This window comes from Loxodonta africana, chromosome 1 (assembly GCF_030014295.1).
Source record: "Loxodonta africana isolate mLoxAfr1 chromosome 1, mLoxAfr1.hap2, whole genome shotgun sequence".
Lineage (NCBI taxonomy): Eukaryota > Metazoa > Chordata > Mammalia > Proboscidea > Elephantidae > Loxodonta > Loxodonta africana.
The window spans coordinates 29,596,271-29,612,910 of record NC_087342.1 but is presented as its reverse complement, the minus strand read 5'-3'; the positions used below and the strand labels follow the sequence as shown (position 1 = coordinate 29,612,910).

Sequence of the window (16,640 nt, the reverse complement as noted above, 5' to 3'; positions counted from 1 at the left end):
TTAAGAGACGCAGAGCTCTTTTCAGTAATCTCTACTTTCAAAACGATATTTTGGCTGCCAGTAGCCACTTCAGGAGAGTATTGATTCAGCTCCCCAACTGCATAAAGGAAAGAAAGGAATTGATTAAATGGTATATTTCAGCGTAGCCCCTATTTTAAAACATTATTTTTGTTATTTCTCATTACATTTTGTTTAGAGAAACCGAGAAGGATTAATCACTTTTCAGAGCCATATTTGCCTAGTGCATTCATAGCTTATGGCATTTTTTTATATCCATTATCACATCTCCTTGGAGCCTGACAAAAGCTCTGAGGGATAGGTGGGATAAGCACTGTTATTCTTATTTTACACAAGAGAAACTAGGGCTCAGAACCCAAAGGCATGGAGCTAGGACTTGAACCCAGAATTTTTGGGCCAAAGACCATTGCATCCTGCCTAATCCTGTGAAGGTAAGGGGTTCACACTGACTCCTGACTCTTCGTGGAAAATAGAACTCAGTCCTTAATTACAAGCCGCAAAGCCTCTCTCGTTTCTCCCCGTACTTCTCAATAGTGTACATTACAGTGGTTAGCTACTGAACGGCCTCCTCCCTGCTTGACTTGCAAATTAACTTTATTATATAGTGTTCATCCCTCCTATTCACATCCTTAAAACAGCCTGCTGCTGTTGCCATCCACAACACACATGTAAACTATGTATGTTACATATTCCATAAAGTATTTCCAAAGGCCTCTCTGAGTGGGCCTCCTTTCTAACTAACTTGTTCTCCTGGAGAATTAATTTTAGAAGGAAGGAGCCAGGAAATCTTGGCATATAGAAAACAACACGTCATTTAGAGAGTAGAGTAGTATGTTGATTACCCAGTAAGCCTTTCCACCTGTGATCAGGAGCAGCCTTGGCTTCCTTGGGTTTCAAGGTAACTTTGAGAAGACAAAGATCAGTCTGGCTTGCTACAATGAGAGATTTTGTTACCTGCCTTCAGGCTATGTGACACCAACTTTGTCTCAGAGAAGATTTCACAAGAGTTCCAACATTATATCTTCTCTACTCTCTTCCCAAGTCATTCCCTGTTGCTGTGCCAACATGTCCATAAAGGGTAGCACAAGAGAGGCGGAAGAGAAAGTTTCTAGAGTTTTTTTTTTCTAGGGGCCTATCACCTTTTCTGACTTTTTTGCTATATGATACCATCAAGTATTTCAGATACCTCATCATATTTTAAGCCTTTATTCATATTCACCAAGACTAACACCATTAAATCACAACTCCTGAATCAGGTAGATTTTACATATCAGGTGCAAAACCAGGGCCAGGATATGCATGCAGGCACCTGTGGCTGTCAAATTGATTCTGACTCAGTGACCCTATAGGACAGATTAGAACTGCCCCACAGGGTTTCCAAGGAGTGGCTGGTGGATTTGAACTGCCGATTTCTTGGTTAGCAGCCGAGCGCTTAACCACTGCACCACCAGGGCTCCGTGGATGAAGGTATTCTAAAGCAATTGTAAACACTGAGCTGGTCAGTAAAAGGGGAGCCACTGGATATTGGGGAGTAAATATGAGCCCCCTGGTTCAAAAAGAGGAGGGCGGGTATAGATTCAGAAGTTTTCTTTTGTTGCTGCTAGGTGCCATCAAGTCTGTTCCGAGTCACAGCGACCCTGGGTACCACAGAAAACAACAAAATGCTGCCTGGGCCTGCACCAATCCTGTTTTCTAGCCTCCTCGATTCTGACACTGTTTGAATATTAGGCTTTCTTATGATGGTAAAAATAGGTCCCTATATCGTTAAATCTCTGGAACTGTAGCTCATTAACATTCTAAAGCTGCGAAGAGGTTATTCCAAGTGAATTCGGTCTGGTGGGTGGGGACCTTTATGCTTTGGATTTGACTGGCACCAGATTATACTCATCTCGAAGGCCAGCAAAAGCAGCGTGGGCCAGAGCACATTTCAGATAACAACTGCAAAAATAAAACGTTACTTGTGTGGAACCTACCTAAGCTTAGATTTATTTCTGCTTTTTCCTAGCAACATCAGTGGAATCCCGGTCTACTTGTAAGCTTTTTAACGTAACAAATCCCTAGTGTCATGCCCCTGATATGGCTTTAGGTGGCCATCATTAAACAGTGTTTTAAAAGAAGTGGTTTTCTTAGCGGAATGGGGAGGGTGAGAAGGCACCGGGTGTGCTGAGAGCAGCAAGGATGGAGACCAGTATTTATTGAGCATGGGTGCCTTATGTATTTTACCTCACTGAATTCAAGTTAAAATTCTATGAGGTGGTTGTTACAGGTCCATAATCCCTTATCCAAAACTCTGGGAGCCAGAGAATTTCAGAAAGATAATATAGTAACAAGTGCCGTGCATTGCCTGGCACCCTGTAATGAACCACTTGAATAGACCTGTAGCAAACCCTCTGATAGTCACAGGAAGTGGGTTAAAGTGAGTTTGCCTTATACATATGGAAACATATTTATAAACCATTTTCAGAGCTGTTTTGCATTTCTAAATTATGGATAAGATTCTGTGACCTGTGCTATCTCCATTTTGCAGATGAGAAGGCTGGCTTAGAAGGGTTAAGTCATCTGGCCAAGGTCACACAGTTAGCCAGTGGTGGAGGCAGAATAAATGCAGGTGTGAAAACACACTACGCTATGCTGCTCCACAAGCTCCAATGATGCTGTTTCTAGAGTATAAAAAAAAAACCCATTGCCGTCGAGTCAATTCCGACTCATAGCAACCCTATAGGACAGAGTAGAACTGCCCCATAGGGTTTCCAAGGAATGGCTGGTGGATTTGAACTGCCGACCTTTTGGTTAACAGCCGAGCTCTTAACCACTGCACCACTAGGGCTCCAAAAAAACTCCACTACCCTGGATTTGATTCCAACTCATAGCAACCCTATAGGACAGAGTAGAACTGCCCCATAGGTTTTCCAAGGCTGGAATCTTTATGGGAGGAGACTACCACATCTTTCTTCCGCAGAGCAGCTGGTGGGTTGGTACCACTGACCTTTCAGTTCGCAGCCAAGCTCTTAACCCCTGCGCGCGCCAGACCCCAGGTTCTGGTGTATACACTCTATATACTGGTGTATAGCTCGTGTATAGCATTGGGAACTGCAAGCTGAGCTCTGAAAGATAGGAGGCAGCAAACAAAATCTTCAGTTGCCATTTAGGGGCATGGCTTTCGTTAGTACTAATGATCCAGATGTTTTCTTCTTCATTTCTTTTTACAGTGTTTTAGTGACTCACACGGACGCGGTAAAAATTTCAGATTTTGGTACGTCTAAGGAACTCAGTGATAAAAGTACCAAGATGTCCTTTGCTGGCACAGTGGCATGGATGGCACCGGAGGTCATAAGGAATGAACCAGTCTCTGAAAAAGTAGACATATGGTGAGTGGCATCACCTGTGCCAACTCGCAAGCCTTTTCTTGTTTCCACCCTATCGGCACGTTCCTCCTTCAACACTTCTACTCCCCAGAATATTCCTTAGTGTTGCTCACTTCCAGTTGGTTTCAGGCTCGTGTTATCTGACGTACTGCCCAGTCTGAAGATATATCGTAAGAAGGATTGGGAGGGGAGTTAGGGTGGATATCTACTCGGTAAATCATCCATTTGTGGGATCCTCGGAGAATATGCTGAACTTTCTCTAAAACTGAAAGTTTTCTTCAAATAATCATGCAGTATAGAAGTATTTTTGAAATTTATTACGTAATTCTCATTCTCTTAAGTGAAATGCGTTAAACTTAGTTTACCCATTCTCAATGGCTTAGACCATCATTATAGACTTGACGGCACTGGGTTAACACACTTTGCTGTGATACAGTTATGTACTCTAGGTCTATTTAAAGGGCATGTGGCTGTTTGCCCTTTTATTTAAGAGCCTCTGTGGGCTGTGTGGAAACGCTGGTGGCATAGTGGTTAAGAACTATGGCTGCTAACTGAAAGGGCGGCAGTTCAAATCCACCAGGTGCTCCTTGGAAACTCTGGGGGGTAGTTCTACTCTGTCCTTTAGGGTCGCTATGAGTCAGAATCAACTCGACGGCAACGGGTTTGGTTTTTTGGGTTATGGGCTATGTTTTTCACATTTTTAAGCTTTTTATTGGGGGGGCACTTTTTAAAAAAAATCTGTATCAGCTTTTGCTCTGAAGTTACAAGGCTTTGCTCAGTGTTAACAGTGTATTTGCTTGTAGTCGTTTTTCTTCAACCCGTAAAATTGGCTACCAATAACTTTTAGGCTTAAAACCAAAGTAATACGTTGAGTCAGCCCTGACTCCTGGCAACCCCGTGTGCGTCAGAGTAGAACTGTGCTCCGTGGGTTTTCAGTGGCTGACCTTTGGGAAGTTGATCGCCAGGCCTTTCTTCCAAGGACCTTTGGTAAACTCAAACCTCCAACCTTTTGGTTAGCAACCGAGCATGTTAACTGTTTGCACCATCCAAGGACTGCCATGCAAAATAATAGTATATGTCAGAATTGTATTTAACATCAGAGTAAATAGGATAAAACAGAAAGGTGGAATCATTTGTAATTAGCATTTCTAATCTGGGTAAAGTGTCCTCCTTAGGGCTTATGCCAATTTATGTTCCCACCAGAAATGTATAAGAATGTTTTCGCAGTCTCACTGACAAATATGGTAACAAACTTTTGGATTTTTGCTAATCAGATAGATGAAAAATGGCGTCTTGGGTGCACTGCTCTTATTATAAGTGATGTTGAGCATCTTTTCATATGTTTAAGAGCCATTTGTAATTTCTTATCTGTGCCCCGTTCAGATCCCTGCTCATTTTTCTGACCTTGAGTCTTATCTATTTGTAAGAATATTTTATATATTAGAGAGATTAGCCTTTTGTATATATGAATTACAAATATTTTTCACATTCGGTTATTTTGTTTATGGTGGGTTTTTTCCCAGCCAAAGTTTTGTTTTGTTTTTTCATGCAGTTTAACATATCGGTCTTTCCTTGTGACTTCTAGATTTCGGAGTCAGAAAGGCCTTACCCATCCAAGAGTATATGAAAAAAAAACTTCCCTTTTTTTATTCTAGGATTTTTATGGTTTATTTTTTTATGTTTAATCTTTGATTCATTTGGAATTTATCTTAATGTAAGATGAGATATATATTCAATTTCTTTTTCCCCAGTTAACTACCCAGTCGTCTCAACAGCGTTAATTGAATAATCAATTTTTTCCACTGGTTTGAGATGTCACTTCTATCATATATTCAGTTCCTGTATCTATTTGGTCTGTTTCTATCCCATTCCCTTAGTCTGGCTGTCTATTCCTACACCAGAGTTAATTACTGAGGCCTGAATATGCGTTAATATCTGGTAGTGCTGGTTACCCATCACTGATTTTCTTTTTCAGAGTTTTCCTGCCTGTTTCTGTTTGTCTTATAGCAGTATTAGACATTTTTTAGTTGGGTATCTCTATTAAGTTGATTAAATATTGTAAAAGAACTAAAGCGCAAATAAGTCCACAAATTAGTCTTTCTGAAATATCTTCTCTGTGTGTTCCTGGGGCTGTGTAGGTCTTTTGGAGTGGTGCTTTGGGAGCTGCTGACCGGAGAGATCCCCTACAAAGATGTGGACTCGTCAGCCATTATTTGGGGGGTTGGAAGCAACAGCCTACACCTTCCAGTTCCTTCCACTTGCCCCGACGGATTCAAAATTCTTATGAAACAGACATGGTAAATAATGTATTTCCCCCAATGTGCCCTTTTTCCTTCTTCCTCAAAACCATATAAAGTTTCTCTAAGACAGCAAGGAAGATCTCAGCATGTGTTTGGAGTGAGTCACCTGGTCATGGAAACACTAGGAGCTCTGGAGTTGGAGAAAGTTGGATTTAAATCCCAGCTCTGTCCTTTTCTCTCTGTGTGGTTTTGGGCATGTCATCCAGTTATTAGTTTTCTCATCCATAAAATGTGGGTGACACCTACTCATCGAGCTATGTCGTGGTGATTAAAATTTTTAAGGAAAGCCTTTGGCATGATAGCTCAGAATATGAAGCCTTAACAAATGGCAGTTATTATTACCTTACCAGTCCTGAGGGACTGTCATGGAAGGTGTGGCTGAACCCAGGGATTTCTGTTCCACCACTAGAAGTATCGCATAGTTGCGTTTTCCTTCTGCTCTTCCACACACAAAAACTGTCTAAAATGTAGCCGTGTATGGAGAGCAATAGGGTCAAAAATGTTTTTCATAAGGTAGTATAAAATCTTCATCCTTCTAGACGCAACTTCTGAGATGCAATCCTCTTACTTTTAGGCAGAGCAAACCTCGCAACCGGCCTTCTTTCCGGCAGACGCTCATGCATTTAGACATCGCATCTGCCGACGTACTCGCCACCCCTCAAGAAACATACTTCAAGTCTCAGGTAGGTCGGGAACCATGCTGCCAGGTGGTGCTGAAAGGACAGGCCGGGGACTCTCAATGAGAAACAGCAGCTCTTAGAAGTGGCCCATTCTGTTTTTTAGGACAATTATATAACCCTGTTCATTGTCAGGAGCCCTGGTGGCTCAGCGTCCTATAGGGTTGCTATGAGTTGGAATCAACTTAACGGCAGTGGGTTTGCTTTGGTTTTGGTTTATTCATTGTCAGAAGGAGCCCTAATGGTGCAGTGGTTAAGCACTCAGCTGCTAACCAAAAGGTCGGCAGTTGGAACACACCAGCTGCTCTGTGGGAGAAAGTCTGCTTCCGTAAAGATCACAGCCTTGGAAACCCTTTGGGGCAGTTCTATTCTGACCTACAGGGTCACTATGAGTCAGAATTGCCTCAAAGGCAATGGGTATTCATTGTCAAACAGTAATTATGATATATATGACATTTTGGAGTTTATTAAGCACTTAACATACATTATTATCCCGTGTGGAAAGAACTCACATCAGAACGTTATCCTCATAGTGATGAAGTTACTGAGGAGAGAGAGGAAAAGAATTGTGAAAACTGTAATGTACGGACATTTGAATTAGAATTTCTGCTTAGCTGAGAAATTATTGCTTTCCTTGAACTAGAAAAGCTGGAGTACAGAGGAGGGAAGTGAAGTAGCAGAGAGAGCCTGTGACAGAATTAGACCCAGAGAGAACCTTTTCTCTGACTTTACGTGTGTCACCTGGTAGCTTAAAATAAAATATAATTCCAATTATGCTGGCAAAACTGGATGTCCATTTGTAAAAAAATGAAACAAGTATTTTAATTTGGTTAAGACCAATTACACAGTTATTAAGAAAATATATATATAATTCCGTGTATCTGTTAGCTTTTGGTGTATTAAACAACAAAAAAAAATCCAAACCCGTTGCCTTCGAGTTGATTCCAACTCATAGCGACCCTACAGGATGGGGTAGAACTGCCCCATAGAGTTTCCAAGGAACACCTGGTGGATTCGAACTGCCAGCCTTTTGATTAGCAGCCATAGCTCTTAACCACTATGCCACCAGGGTTTTACAAACCATCCCAAAACGTAACGGCTGAAAACAATAAGCATTTGTATCGCTCATGATTCTGCAGGTTGGCAGTTTGGGCTAGGTGGTTCTTTTGCTGGCTTTGACCAGGCTCACTCATGTGTGTGCAGCACTGCAAGTTGGCTGGGAGGCTGGCTTGTCCCAGGTGTCCTCATTCACAAGCCCAGCAGCCAGCTGGCTGTTAGCTGGAGTACCTCGGTTCTCCTCCGTGTGGCCTTTCATCCTTCAGCAGCTGGCTTGGGCTTGTCCACCTGGTGTTCCCGGGGGAATAAAGGCAGCAAGAGAGCAAGCCCCTGTGCACAAGTGGTTCTCAAGCCTGTGTTTGCCTCGTGCCCGCTAATGTCCCATTGGCCAAAAGAAGTCACGGGCCCACCCAGATTCCAGGGATGAGAAATAGATGTCACCCCTTGACAGGAGGCTCTGCAGCATCACTTTGTAAGGACACGGATCCAGAGAGAGGAAGAATGCATGGTTATTAAATGTGCTGCAGGTATCACAGGGGCTGGTGATCTGATCACTATAGTAAGGTTGGGGAGTGGTGGGACCTGAGTATACATGAGGTCCTTAGTTTGCCAGACGCAGGTGACACCAAAGGAATACAATGGGATGAAACTGTGGCTTTTTAAATGAATGTGATGATCCTGAATTATAGCTTTATGTTTGCAGGATTTAACTATAAAAAATAAAAATTAAAAAAACCTGTTGCCATTGAGTTGATTCTTACTCATAGCGACCCTATAGGACAGAGTAGAACTGCCCCATAGGGTTTCCAAGGAGCAGCTGGTGGATTCAAACTCCAGCTTTTTGTTTAGCAGCTGTAGCTCTTAACCACTGCACCACCAGGGCTCTGACTTTAACTACAGTATTCCCTAAATTTTTATTTCTCATCTAGTTTTGTCTCGCTTGTGTTACTGTGTTTCTAAAATGAGTTTCTGTATAGTGAATTCCACCTCTCCCCTTGACTTCTAGTATCATGGGTTTGGTTTTTTTGTTTTTTTTTTTTTGGTTTTACCATGTGCAAGGCAGTGTTAAGGCAACTAAGCACCCACAGCCAGCATCCTCACTTATATAAACTCACTTTTATTATCAAGATACTTGTAACATGCAGAGTTAAATTTGAACTCAGGAAGTGTTCTTATGCAGCGAGAATAGGAAAGAAATGAAACAAAAAGAAATAAAAACTTTGTACATTTGGCATCTTGTCGTTGTTGGGTGCTGTAGAGTCAATTTCCGGCTCATAGCAACCCCATGTGACAGAGTAGAACTTCCCCAAAGGGTTTTCTTGGCTGTAATATTTACGAGAGCAGATCACCAGGTCTTTCTTCCACAGAGAGCCCCTGGGTGGGTTTGAACCACCAACTTTTTGGTTAGCAGCTGAGCGATTAATCATTACGCCACCAGAGCTCCTTTTGATCTTTTGATCTTCATTAATACTTCTACATTTCTCTCCCAACATAAATTTTCACTTCTCCTTAAATGGTCCTAAATCTGCTGTCTTTGCTAGTCCCTAGAATTTTTCAGGTATTTCCAAGCTGATTTGTCTCTGGTTCTGAAATCGAAACTCTCTCTGGCCAGTAAGAATAAAGGATTTATGCACTAGATACTGAGGTACCAGAAAAAGCACAGACCTTGAGTCTAAAGTGTTATTCTGTCACTTAATGCTGTGTGAGCTTGGGTAATTCACTACATTTTCTAAACTTTAGCTTACTCATCCAAACAATGAAAGCAATCATATTTTCCCTTCCCCTCAGAGTTTCTGTGAGGATCAAATGAGACAGTAAAAATGAAAGGGCATTGTAAACTATAAAGAACCAGTCGATTTTAAGACATTATTATTCACCTTCTACAAATGTTAGGGTCTTTTGGATTGTTACCTCTTCAGTGCCCTTTTGCGGTAAACTGCTGAGATGGGTAAGATGGCAGCTGGGGAGCTCCTGCTAATTGTCTTTCAGCCATGTCCTCCCTCAGGGAAGGAGAACTGGTTGTTTTGTCTGCAGCAGTCTAGTACCTGAGGCCTCCCTCCCCCTGCCTGCTGACAAGATCCTCTCAGAGTCAGTTGTCAATCAATGGTTGTTAGCCTGGTCTCCACCTTCCCCCAACACTGTCAGTTAAATGTGCTGCCAAAAGGTCATGGATGCTCCATAGACACATCCAAACTCCCTGAGGGACTGAATTGCTGGTCTGGGGACCATGGTCTTGGGGAACATCTAGCTCAATTGGCATAACATAGTTTATAAAGTATATGTTCTACATTCTGCTTTGGTGAGTAGTGTCTGGGGTGTTAACAGCCTGTGAGCAGCCATCTAGAATACTCCACGGGTCTCACCCCTTCGGGAGCAAGGAAGAATGAAGAAAACTAAAGACACAAGGGAAAGATTAATCCAAAGGACTAATGGGCCTCATCTACCATGGCCTCCACCAGACTGTGTCCAGTACAACTAGATGGTGCCCGGCTACCACCACTGACTGCTCTGATAGGGATCACAATAGAGGGTCCCGGACAGAGCTAGAGAAAAATGTAGAACAAAATTCTAACTCAAAAAGAAAGACCAGACTTGCTGGCCTGACAGAGACTGGAGCAACCCTGAGAGTATGGCCCCTAGACACCCTTTCAGCTCAGTAATGAGGTAACTCCTGAGGTTCACCCTTCACCCGGAGAATAGACAGACCCATAAAACAAAACGGAACTAAAGGGGCACACCAGCCCAGAGGCAAGGACTGAAAGGCAGGAGGGGACTGGAAAGCTGGTAATAGGGAACCCAAGGTTGAGAAGGGAGAGTGTTGACATGTTGTGGGGTTGTTAATCAATGTGATAGAACAATGTGTGTACTGTTTAATGAGAAACTAGCTTGTTCTGTAAACCTTCACTAAAGTACAACAAAAAAAATTTAAAAAAAGGGTGCTGCCAAGAACCCAGCTGACTTCTTCTGAAAGAAAATGCTTCATCTGTTTCCCGTCAACAACACATGTATAAAGATTCAGCATGTGTAGAACAGATGAACAAAGCAACCAATTTCAGTACAAGATTAGATTCTTCCAAACATCTTGCTTCACTCCTAGACTATAACCCATTTCTCCCACTAGGCAATTATTGCTCCTGGTATTCAATTACACTTGATATGAGTCTTTGGAAAATATTTTAGCCCCATCTGAGATGCCAGCTGCCAGGTGGGTCACGTACCCTGCTTCTAAGCTCCTCCACTTCCCTCTGCTTTTTGTGCTATTCTTGTTTCTTCTTGTGTTCTTGACAGTGCCACTGTGACCACCCAGAAATTCAGGGGTTGGGAGGTACCAAGACACATCAGCTTGTTATAGGGATAGATTGTCCTGCCTTAAGAGCAATCTCCACATCAGTGAGTAGGCACTTAGGCAGAGGCTGAGCAGTCATACATTGGCAGTTGGAATCCACCAGCCCCTCCTTGGAAACTCTGTGGGGCAGCTCTACTCTGTCCTACAGGGTCGCTACAAGTCAGAATCGACTTGACAGCAATGGGTTTGGTTTGGTTGGTTTTTAGTGAAATAAGGCAAAATGCCCCTCCATTCCAATGACTGAGGCTTTGTTGTAGGTCAGACTGGTACAAGGTTCCTCCTCCCCTCACTGTGTGTTCTCTCGGGAGGCCCCTCAGCTCTGTGCAAACTGGCTTCAGGCCTGTCCACCCTCCAGTTGTTCAGATACATCCAGACATATCTGAGTTGCAGCTTAGGCTCAAACTGGAACTCTTATGATGTAAAAATTCTAAGTATTTGTGATACCCATTAAACCCATTGCCATCGAGTCAATTCCGACTCATAGCGACCCTACAGGTTAGAGTAGAGCTGTCCCATAGGGCTTCCAAGGAGCAGCTGGTGGATTCCAACTGCTGAACTTTTGATTAGCACCTGAGTGCTTAACCACTGCATCACCAGGGCTTCAGTATATGTGATAAACCAAAGAAACCCAAACCCATTGCCGTCGAGTCAATTCAGACTCATAGCAACCATTAACATCTACGAGGAACGCAGTATCTTTAGGGAAAACACAGTGCTAATCTGGAAACCCTGGTGGCGTAGTGGTTAAGTGCTACAGCTGCTAACCAAGAGATGAGCAGTTCAAATCTACCAGGTGCTCCTTGGAAACTCTATGGGGCAGTTCTACCGTGCCCTATAGAGTCACTGTGAGTCGGAATCGACTCGACGGCAACGGGTTTGGTTTTTTTTGTTTGAATCAGCACTTGGTGTTTTCCCTGCACATCTTGTTCCCTCTTTACAGAAGGAAACGTCTTTTGGGGAATTTACCTTCTTATCCCGCACCCATCTGTTAGTTTGTCATACTGTTGTGGCTTGTATGTTGCTATGATGCTAGAAGCCATGCCACTGGTATACACCAGTTCAACCGTTTCTACATGTACAATTCAGTGACACTGATTACATTCTTGGAGTTGTGCGACCATCCTCACCCTCCTTTTCTGAATTGTTCCTCTCCCATTAACATAAACTCACTGCCCCCTGAGGTTCCTATCTAATCTTTCAAGTTGCTGTTGTTACTCTGATCCCATATAGATAGTTCTTAAAAGGGCATAATGCTCCAGGCAGATATTCTTGACTAGGGAAAACTAAACTAGCGTTTGGTTTTAAGAAAGCTTTGGGGCATGTTTAAGGTTTAAAGTTTCAGGCGATCATCCAGCCTCTATGGCTCCAGAAAGCCTGGAGTCCATGAGATTTTGAAATTTTGTTCAGCATTTTTCCTATTTTGATCAGGATTCTTCTACAGGATCTTTTGATCGAAATGCTCAGCAATGGCGGCAAGACAACAGTTGTTCTGGTCTCGTGGCAAAGCAGACAGTTTTTCACTGAGACAGTTAGTCACATATTCCATTTCCTTCTCCTATTCCTGACTCTCCTCCTTCCCCTGTGGCTTCAGGTGAATAGAGACTAATTGTTGTGCTTTGGATGGCCGCTTGCAAGTTTTTAAGACCTCAGGTACATAAGCAGCCTCAGCAGCTCCTTTTTTTTTTTTTTTCTGTTACTGTTCTAAGTATATCTATCACACAACTTTTGCCAATTCAACTTTTTACAGCTGTACAACTTATTGACAGCAATTGCAATTTACTGTGCGACTCTACCCTTAATCAGTGCGATTTTTCCATCACCATTAATCCCCCTTTCCCTTCCCTCCAACTCCTGGTGACCACTAATAAACTTCAGTCCCTATACATTTGCCTTTTCTCGTCTTTTTATTTAAGTGAAGTCATACAATATTTGTCCTTTTGTGACTGACTTATTTCACTCAGCATAATGTCTGGCTCCATCCCTATTGTAGCACGTATCAAGACTTCATTTCTCCTACTGGCTGAGTAGTAGTCCATTTTGTTTATCCATTCATCCATTGATGGGCATTTAGGTTGTTTCCACCTTTTGGCTATTGCAAATAGTGCTGCGGTGAACATTGGTGTACAAGTCTCTGAGTATCTGCTTTCAATTCTTTTGTGTATATATCTAGGAGTGGAATTGCTGGTCATACAGTAGTTTTATTTTTAGTTTTTTGGAGGAACCACTACTCTGTTTTCCACAAAGGTGGTACCATTTTGCATTCCCACCAGCAATGGATAAAGGTTCCAATTTCCCCTCATCCTAGCCAACATTTGTTATTTTCTGTTTTGTTTTTTTATCTTAGCCATCCTTGTGGGAGTGAGCTGGTACCTCACTGTGGTTTTGAGGCATCTATGATAGCCAGTCAGTGTCTTTTCATGTGTTTGGTGGCCATTTGAATGTCCTCTTTGGTGAAATGTCTATTCAAGTACTTTGCCCATTTTATGATTCTGTTGTCTTTCTGTATATATTTTTGTTATTAGATTCTGGTTGGATATATGGTTTCCAAAGATATTCTCCCAGTCAGTAGCTTGTCTTTTCACTTTTTTGGTAAAGTCTTTTGATGAAAAAAAGCTTTTAGTTTTTATGAGGTTCCATTTGTTTATTTTGTCTTTTGCTGTTTGTGCTTTTGTTATATTAGATAATCCATTGTTAAAGGCTAGACCCAACAGCATTGCCCCTGCATTTTCCTGTAAGAATTTTATGGCTCTAGTTTGCACATTTAGGTCCTTAATCCAATTTGAATTTGTTTTTGTGTATGGTGTGAGGCATGGATCCTGTTTCATTTTTCTGCGTATGGAAATCCAGTTTTCCGAGCACAAGTTATTGAAGAGACTCTTCTTTCCCCATCAGATGGACTTAGCACCCTTGTCAAAAATCAGCTGACCAGAGATGTTTGGGTTTATTTCTGGACTCTCAGTTCCATTCCATTGGTCTATGTGTCCATTGTAATACCGTCCCAGGCTATTTTGATTACTGTACCACCGGTATTTCAAATACCAGCAGTGTCACCCACCATAGACAGGTTTCAGCAGAGCTTCCAGACTAAGACACTAGGGAGAAAAGCTTGACAATCTACTTCTGAAAATTAGCCAATGAAACCTTATGGATCACAAAAGAATATTATCCTCTATAGTGATGGAAGATGAGCCCCCAAGGTTGGAAGGCACATAGAATATACAGTGTCCTCAATATTGGACTCAAGCGTACCAACGATTGTGAAGATGACTCAGGATCAGGCAACGTTTTGTTCTGTTGTACATGGGGTCACCATGAGTAGAAGCTGCCTTGATGGCAACTAACAACAACAGCTTTCTTATAGATTTCAATCTTCAGAAGATCCTCATAGTTCCCCTTAGCCATTAGCTAGATTTCAGGAGCTTATTTCCTCTAGAATAAAAATATATCTTATCTGTGATATCGATTCCTTGCCGCCATAGAGAGGTGTTCCTTTTATTTTTTCTTAAGTTGCTCTGCTAACCTGAGTATTGCACTAGGATCCACTGACATATTTTGAGGAGCTTAAGGCCCCAACCTGACCCTCTCCCTTATCCTTTTTTGGTCTAACAACTCTTGCTTGTCATTATTTGGCCTCTTAAAGCTAAAATGCTCTTCCTACTTTGTAATTTTGTTCTGAGGATAGAGAAACCAGCATTACATGGAGCCCAACCAAAAGTGCATTTACTGATTCCAGGCTATCAAAGGCTGTTACCAAGCTATGGGCGTAGTACATCTTTCTCATGATGTTGTTGGGTAAGCTTGGTGCCTGAAAGTCAACCAACTGAGAGAACCTTCTCTCTGATGATCAACATACACATGAAGATCTAACATATTATAAACAGATGAGCAGGATAAGCATTCTGTAAATAATTGTGATATAATTCCCTCTATAAAAATAGATGAAAAGATGTCATGGGATTGGTGACCAATGTCAGAAAACAATATGTGCACTAATTGTTTAATGAGAAGCTAGTTTATTCTGTCAACCTTCATCTAAAGTACAACAATTAAAAAAAAAAAGTGTATCAGAAAATCTACTGTTTTGTTCTGATCAGGGGGTTCAGGGAAAGAGCCTAGGTAATCTAGAATGCAAAAGGAAAGTCCCAAATAGGAGAAATTTGGGGAAGAAGCTACCATAAAAAAAAAAAGTAGCTGACTTGGCGAAAACCTTCTATAGTGTCACAATTACTTGAGAATAATTTCTTCCATGATGCAGATATATACTTCAACATGAGTCTAAATAGGGAGCCCTGGTGGCACAGTGGTTAACAGCTCAGCTGCTAACCAAAAGGTCAAGAGTTCAAATCCACCACTGCTCCTTGGAAACGCTATGGGGCAGTTCTACCCTGTCTTACAGGGTCACTATGAGTCAGGAGCAATTTATGGCAATGGGTTTGATTTTTGGGGGGATTAGACATAATGGCATAGTTTTGGGGATGATTATACAATTAGAAATATTTAGTTACACATCTAGCCTTCACTGGATATTATCTTAATCTCATTATGTTTTTGAGATGTCGTCTATCCATAGGAAGAAACTTCTTTTAGCTATTTTTTTCTAGAAACTACTATCAATTATATTCCAGCAGCGGTTTCCTGCCCTCTAAAAGTTAGATTAAATTAACTTCAAGTTCCTTGCCCTCGTGGAAAATCCAGTGTCCTCCCTAACACTTTTGGAATTCCTGGGAAATTTATAATTTCATGGCCGGTCTGGCTCTACCTACCTAAAATTTTTTGTCTCTTCCCATCTCTCCCCTCCCCCAAGGCCTCCCATCTCCAATCTACCCCTTCTCCCCCCACCTTGTGGTTGTGCTTTATCTTTGTTCTGTCATTGACCCAAATGTGAGATTCAGCACCTTTCCACCAAGGCGAATGTCAGAGACTTTACTGAAGGTTTAGGAAGTTGGAAGAGGTTTAAATTCTGGACAACTTAGATCCCTGTCCTAAAATTTGGGTTGACCTACCAAATTGATTGCCCATACTCTACCATATTCTAGCTCTCTCCTTCTTCTTCTTTTTTTGCTGTTGGTTCCCTCACCCCCAAATTCCTGTATCATTTCCCATTATTTTTACGTTCATCTCCTGCTGTTCATACCTGTGGAGTCTTCTACTCCAAATATTTTCTCAAGGTATTTTCCTAAACAAAGCCTCAGAGGAATTCTGGTGCCAGTTGTAAAGATGATCACATTCTCACGGACACAAACACCTGCCCATGGGGTTTCCAGAGCTGCTCTTTCTGAGCAGGCTATCTCACTCACCATCTTGAGCTCCGTTTTCTGGAGGTGGTGGCCAGTGTGTCAGCTGTGATATTTCTGGTGGCCACCACTGCAGGGAAATTGGAAAAGAGACAGTGTTGTATATTGGACTAGAAATGCAGAAAATGGTGTAGGGTTTGCAGATACACTGGCCTGAGACACTTAGAGATCAAGCAACAAATATTTATTGAAAATCTACTCTGAATAAGGCCCTTCAGTAGAAGCATATGGGGGAAAAAATCTTGTAGATGATCCTCTAGTTATATCAGGGATTGAAATTCCTAGAATATTAAAAAAATCTAATTTGTCCTCACCCAGGCTGAATGGAGAGAAGAAGTGAAAAAACACTTTGAGAAGATCAAGAGTGAAGGTACCTGTATACACCGCTTAGATGAAGAGTTGATCCGAAGGCGCAGAGAAGAGCTCAGGTCGGTTGACCTCCCGCCTCCACCTCTTCTCACCCCGGGGTCTTCAGAGAGTATCAGGAACCTTCATGAGAATCACCACTTGACTTTCTACACACCTTTCTCCTCCATTTTTTATTGTTAAAACCCAAAACCAAACCCATTGCTGTCGAGTCGATT

The 16,640-nt window shown here is 42.0% G+C and overlaps 1 protein-coding gene across 2 annotated transcripts in view; it reads left to right on the top strand.

Moving 5' to 3' along the window:
* Window positions 1-16,640, top strand: part of MAP3K13 (mitogen-activated protein kinase kinase kinase 13) — a 107,525-nt gene that overhangs the window by 75,280 nt on the left and 15,605 nt on the right. For both annotated transcript variants that reach the window (XM_064277713.1, XM_023551550.2), the window contains exons 5-8: window positions 3,228-3,386; window positions 5,522-5,680; window positions 6,258-6,366; window positions 16,375-16,484. In XM_064277713.1, coding sequence (XP_064133783.1) covers window positions 3,228-3,386; window positions 5,522-5,680; window positions 6,258-6,366; window positions 16,375-16,484 — 537 coding nt within the window. The remainder of the gene's footprint in view (window positions 1-3,227; window positions 3,387-5,521; window positions 5,681-6,257; window positions 6,367-16,374; window positions 16,485-16,640) is intronic.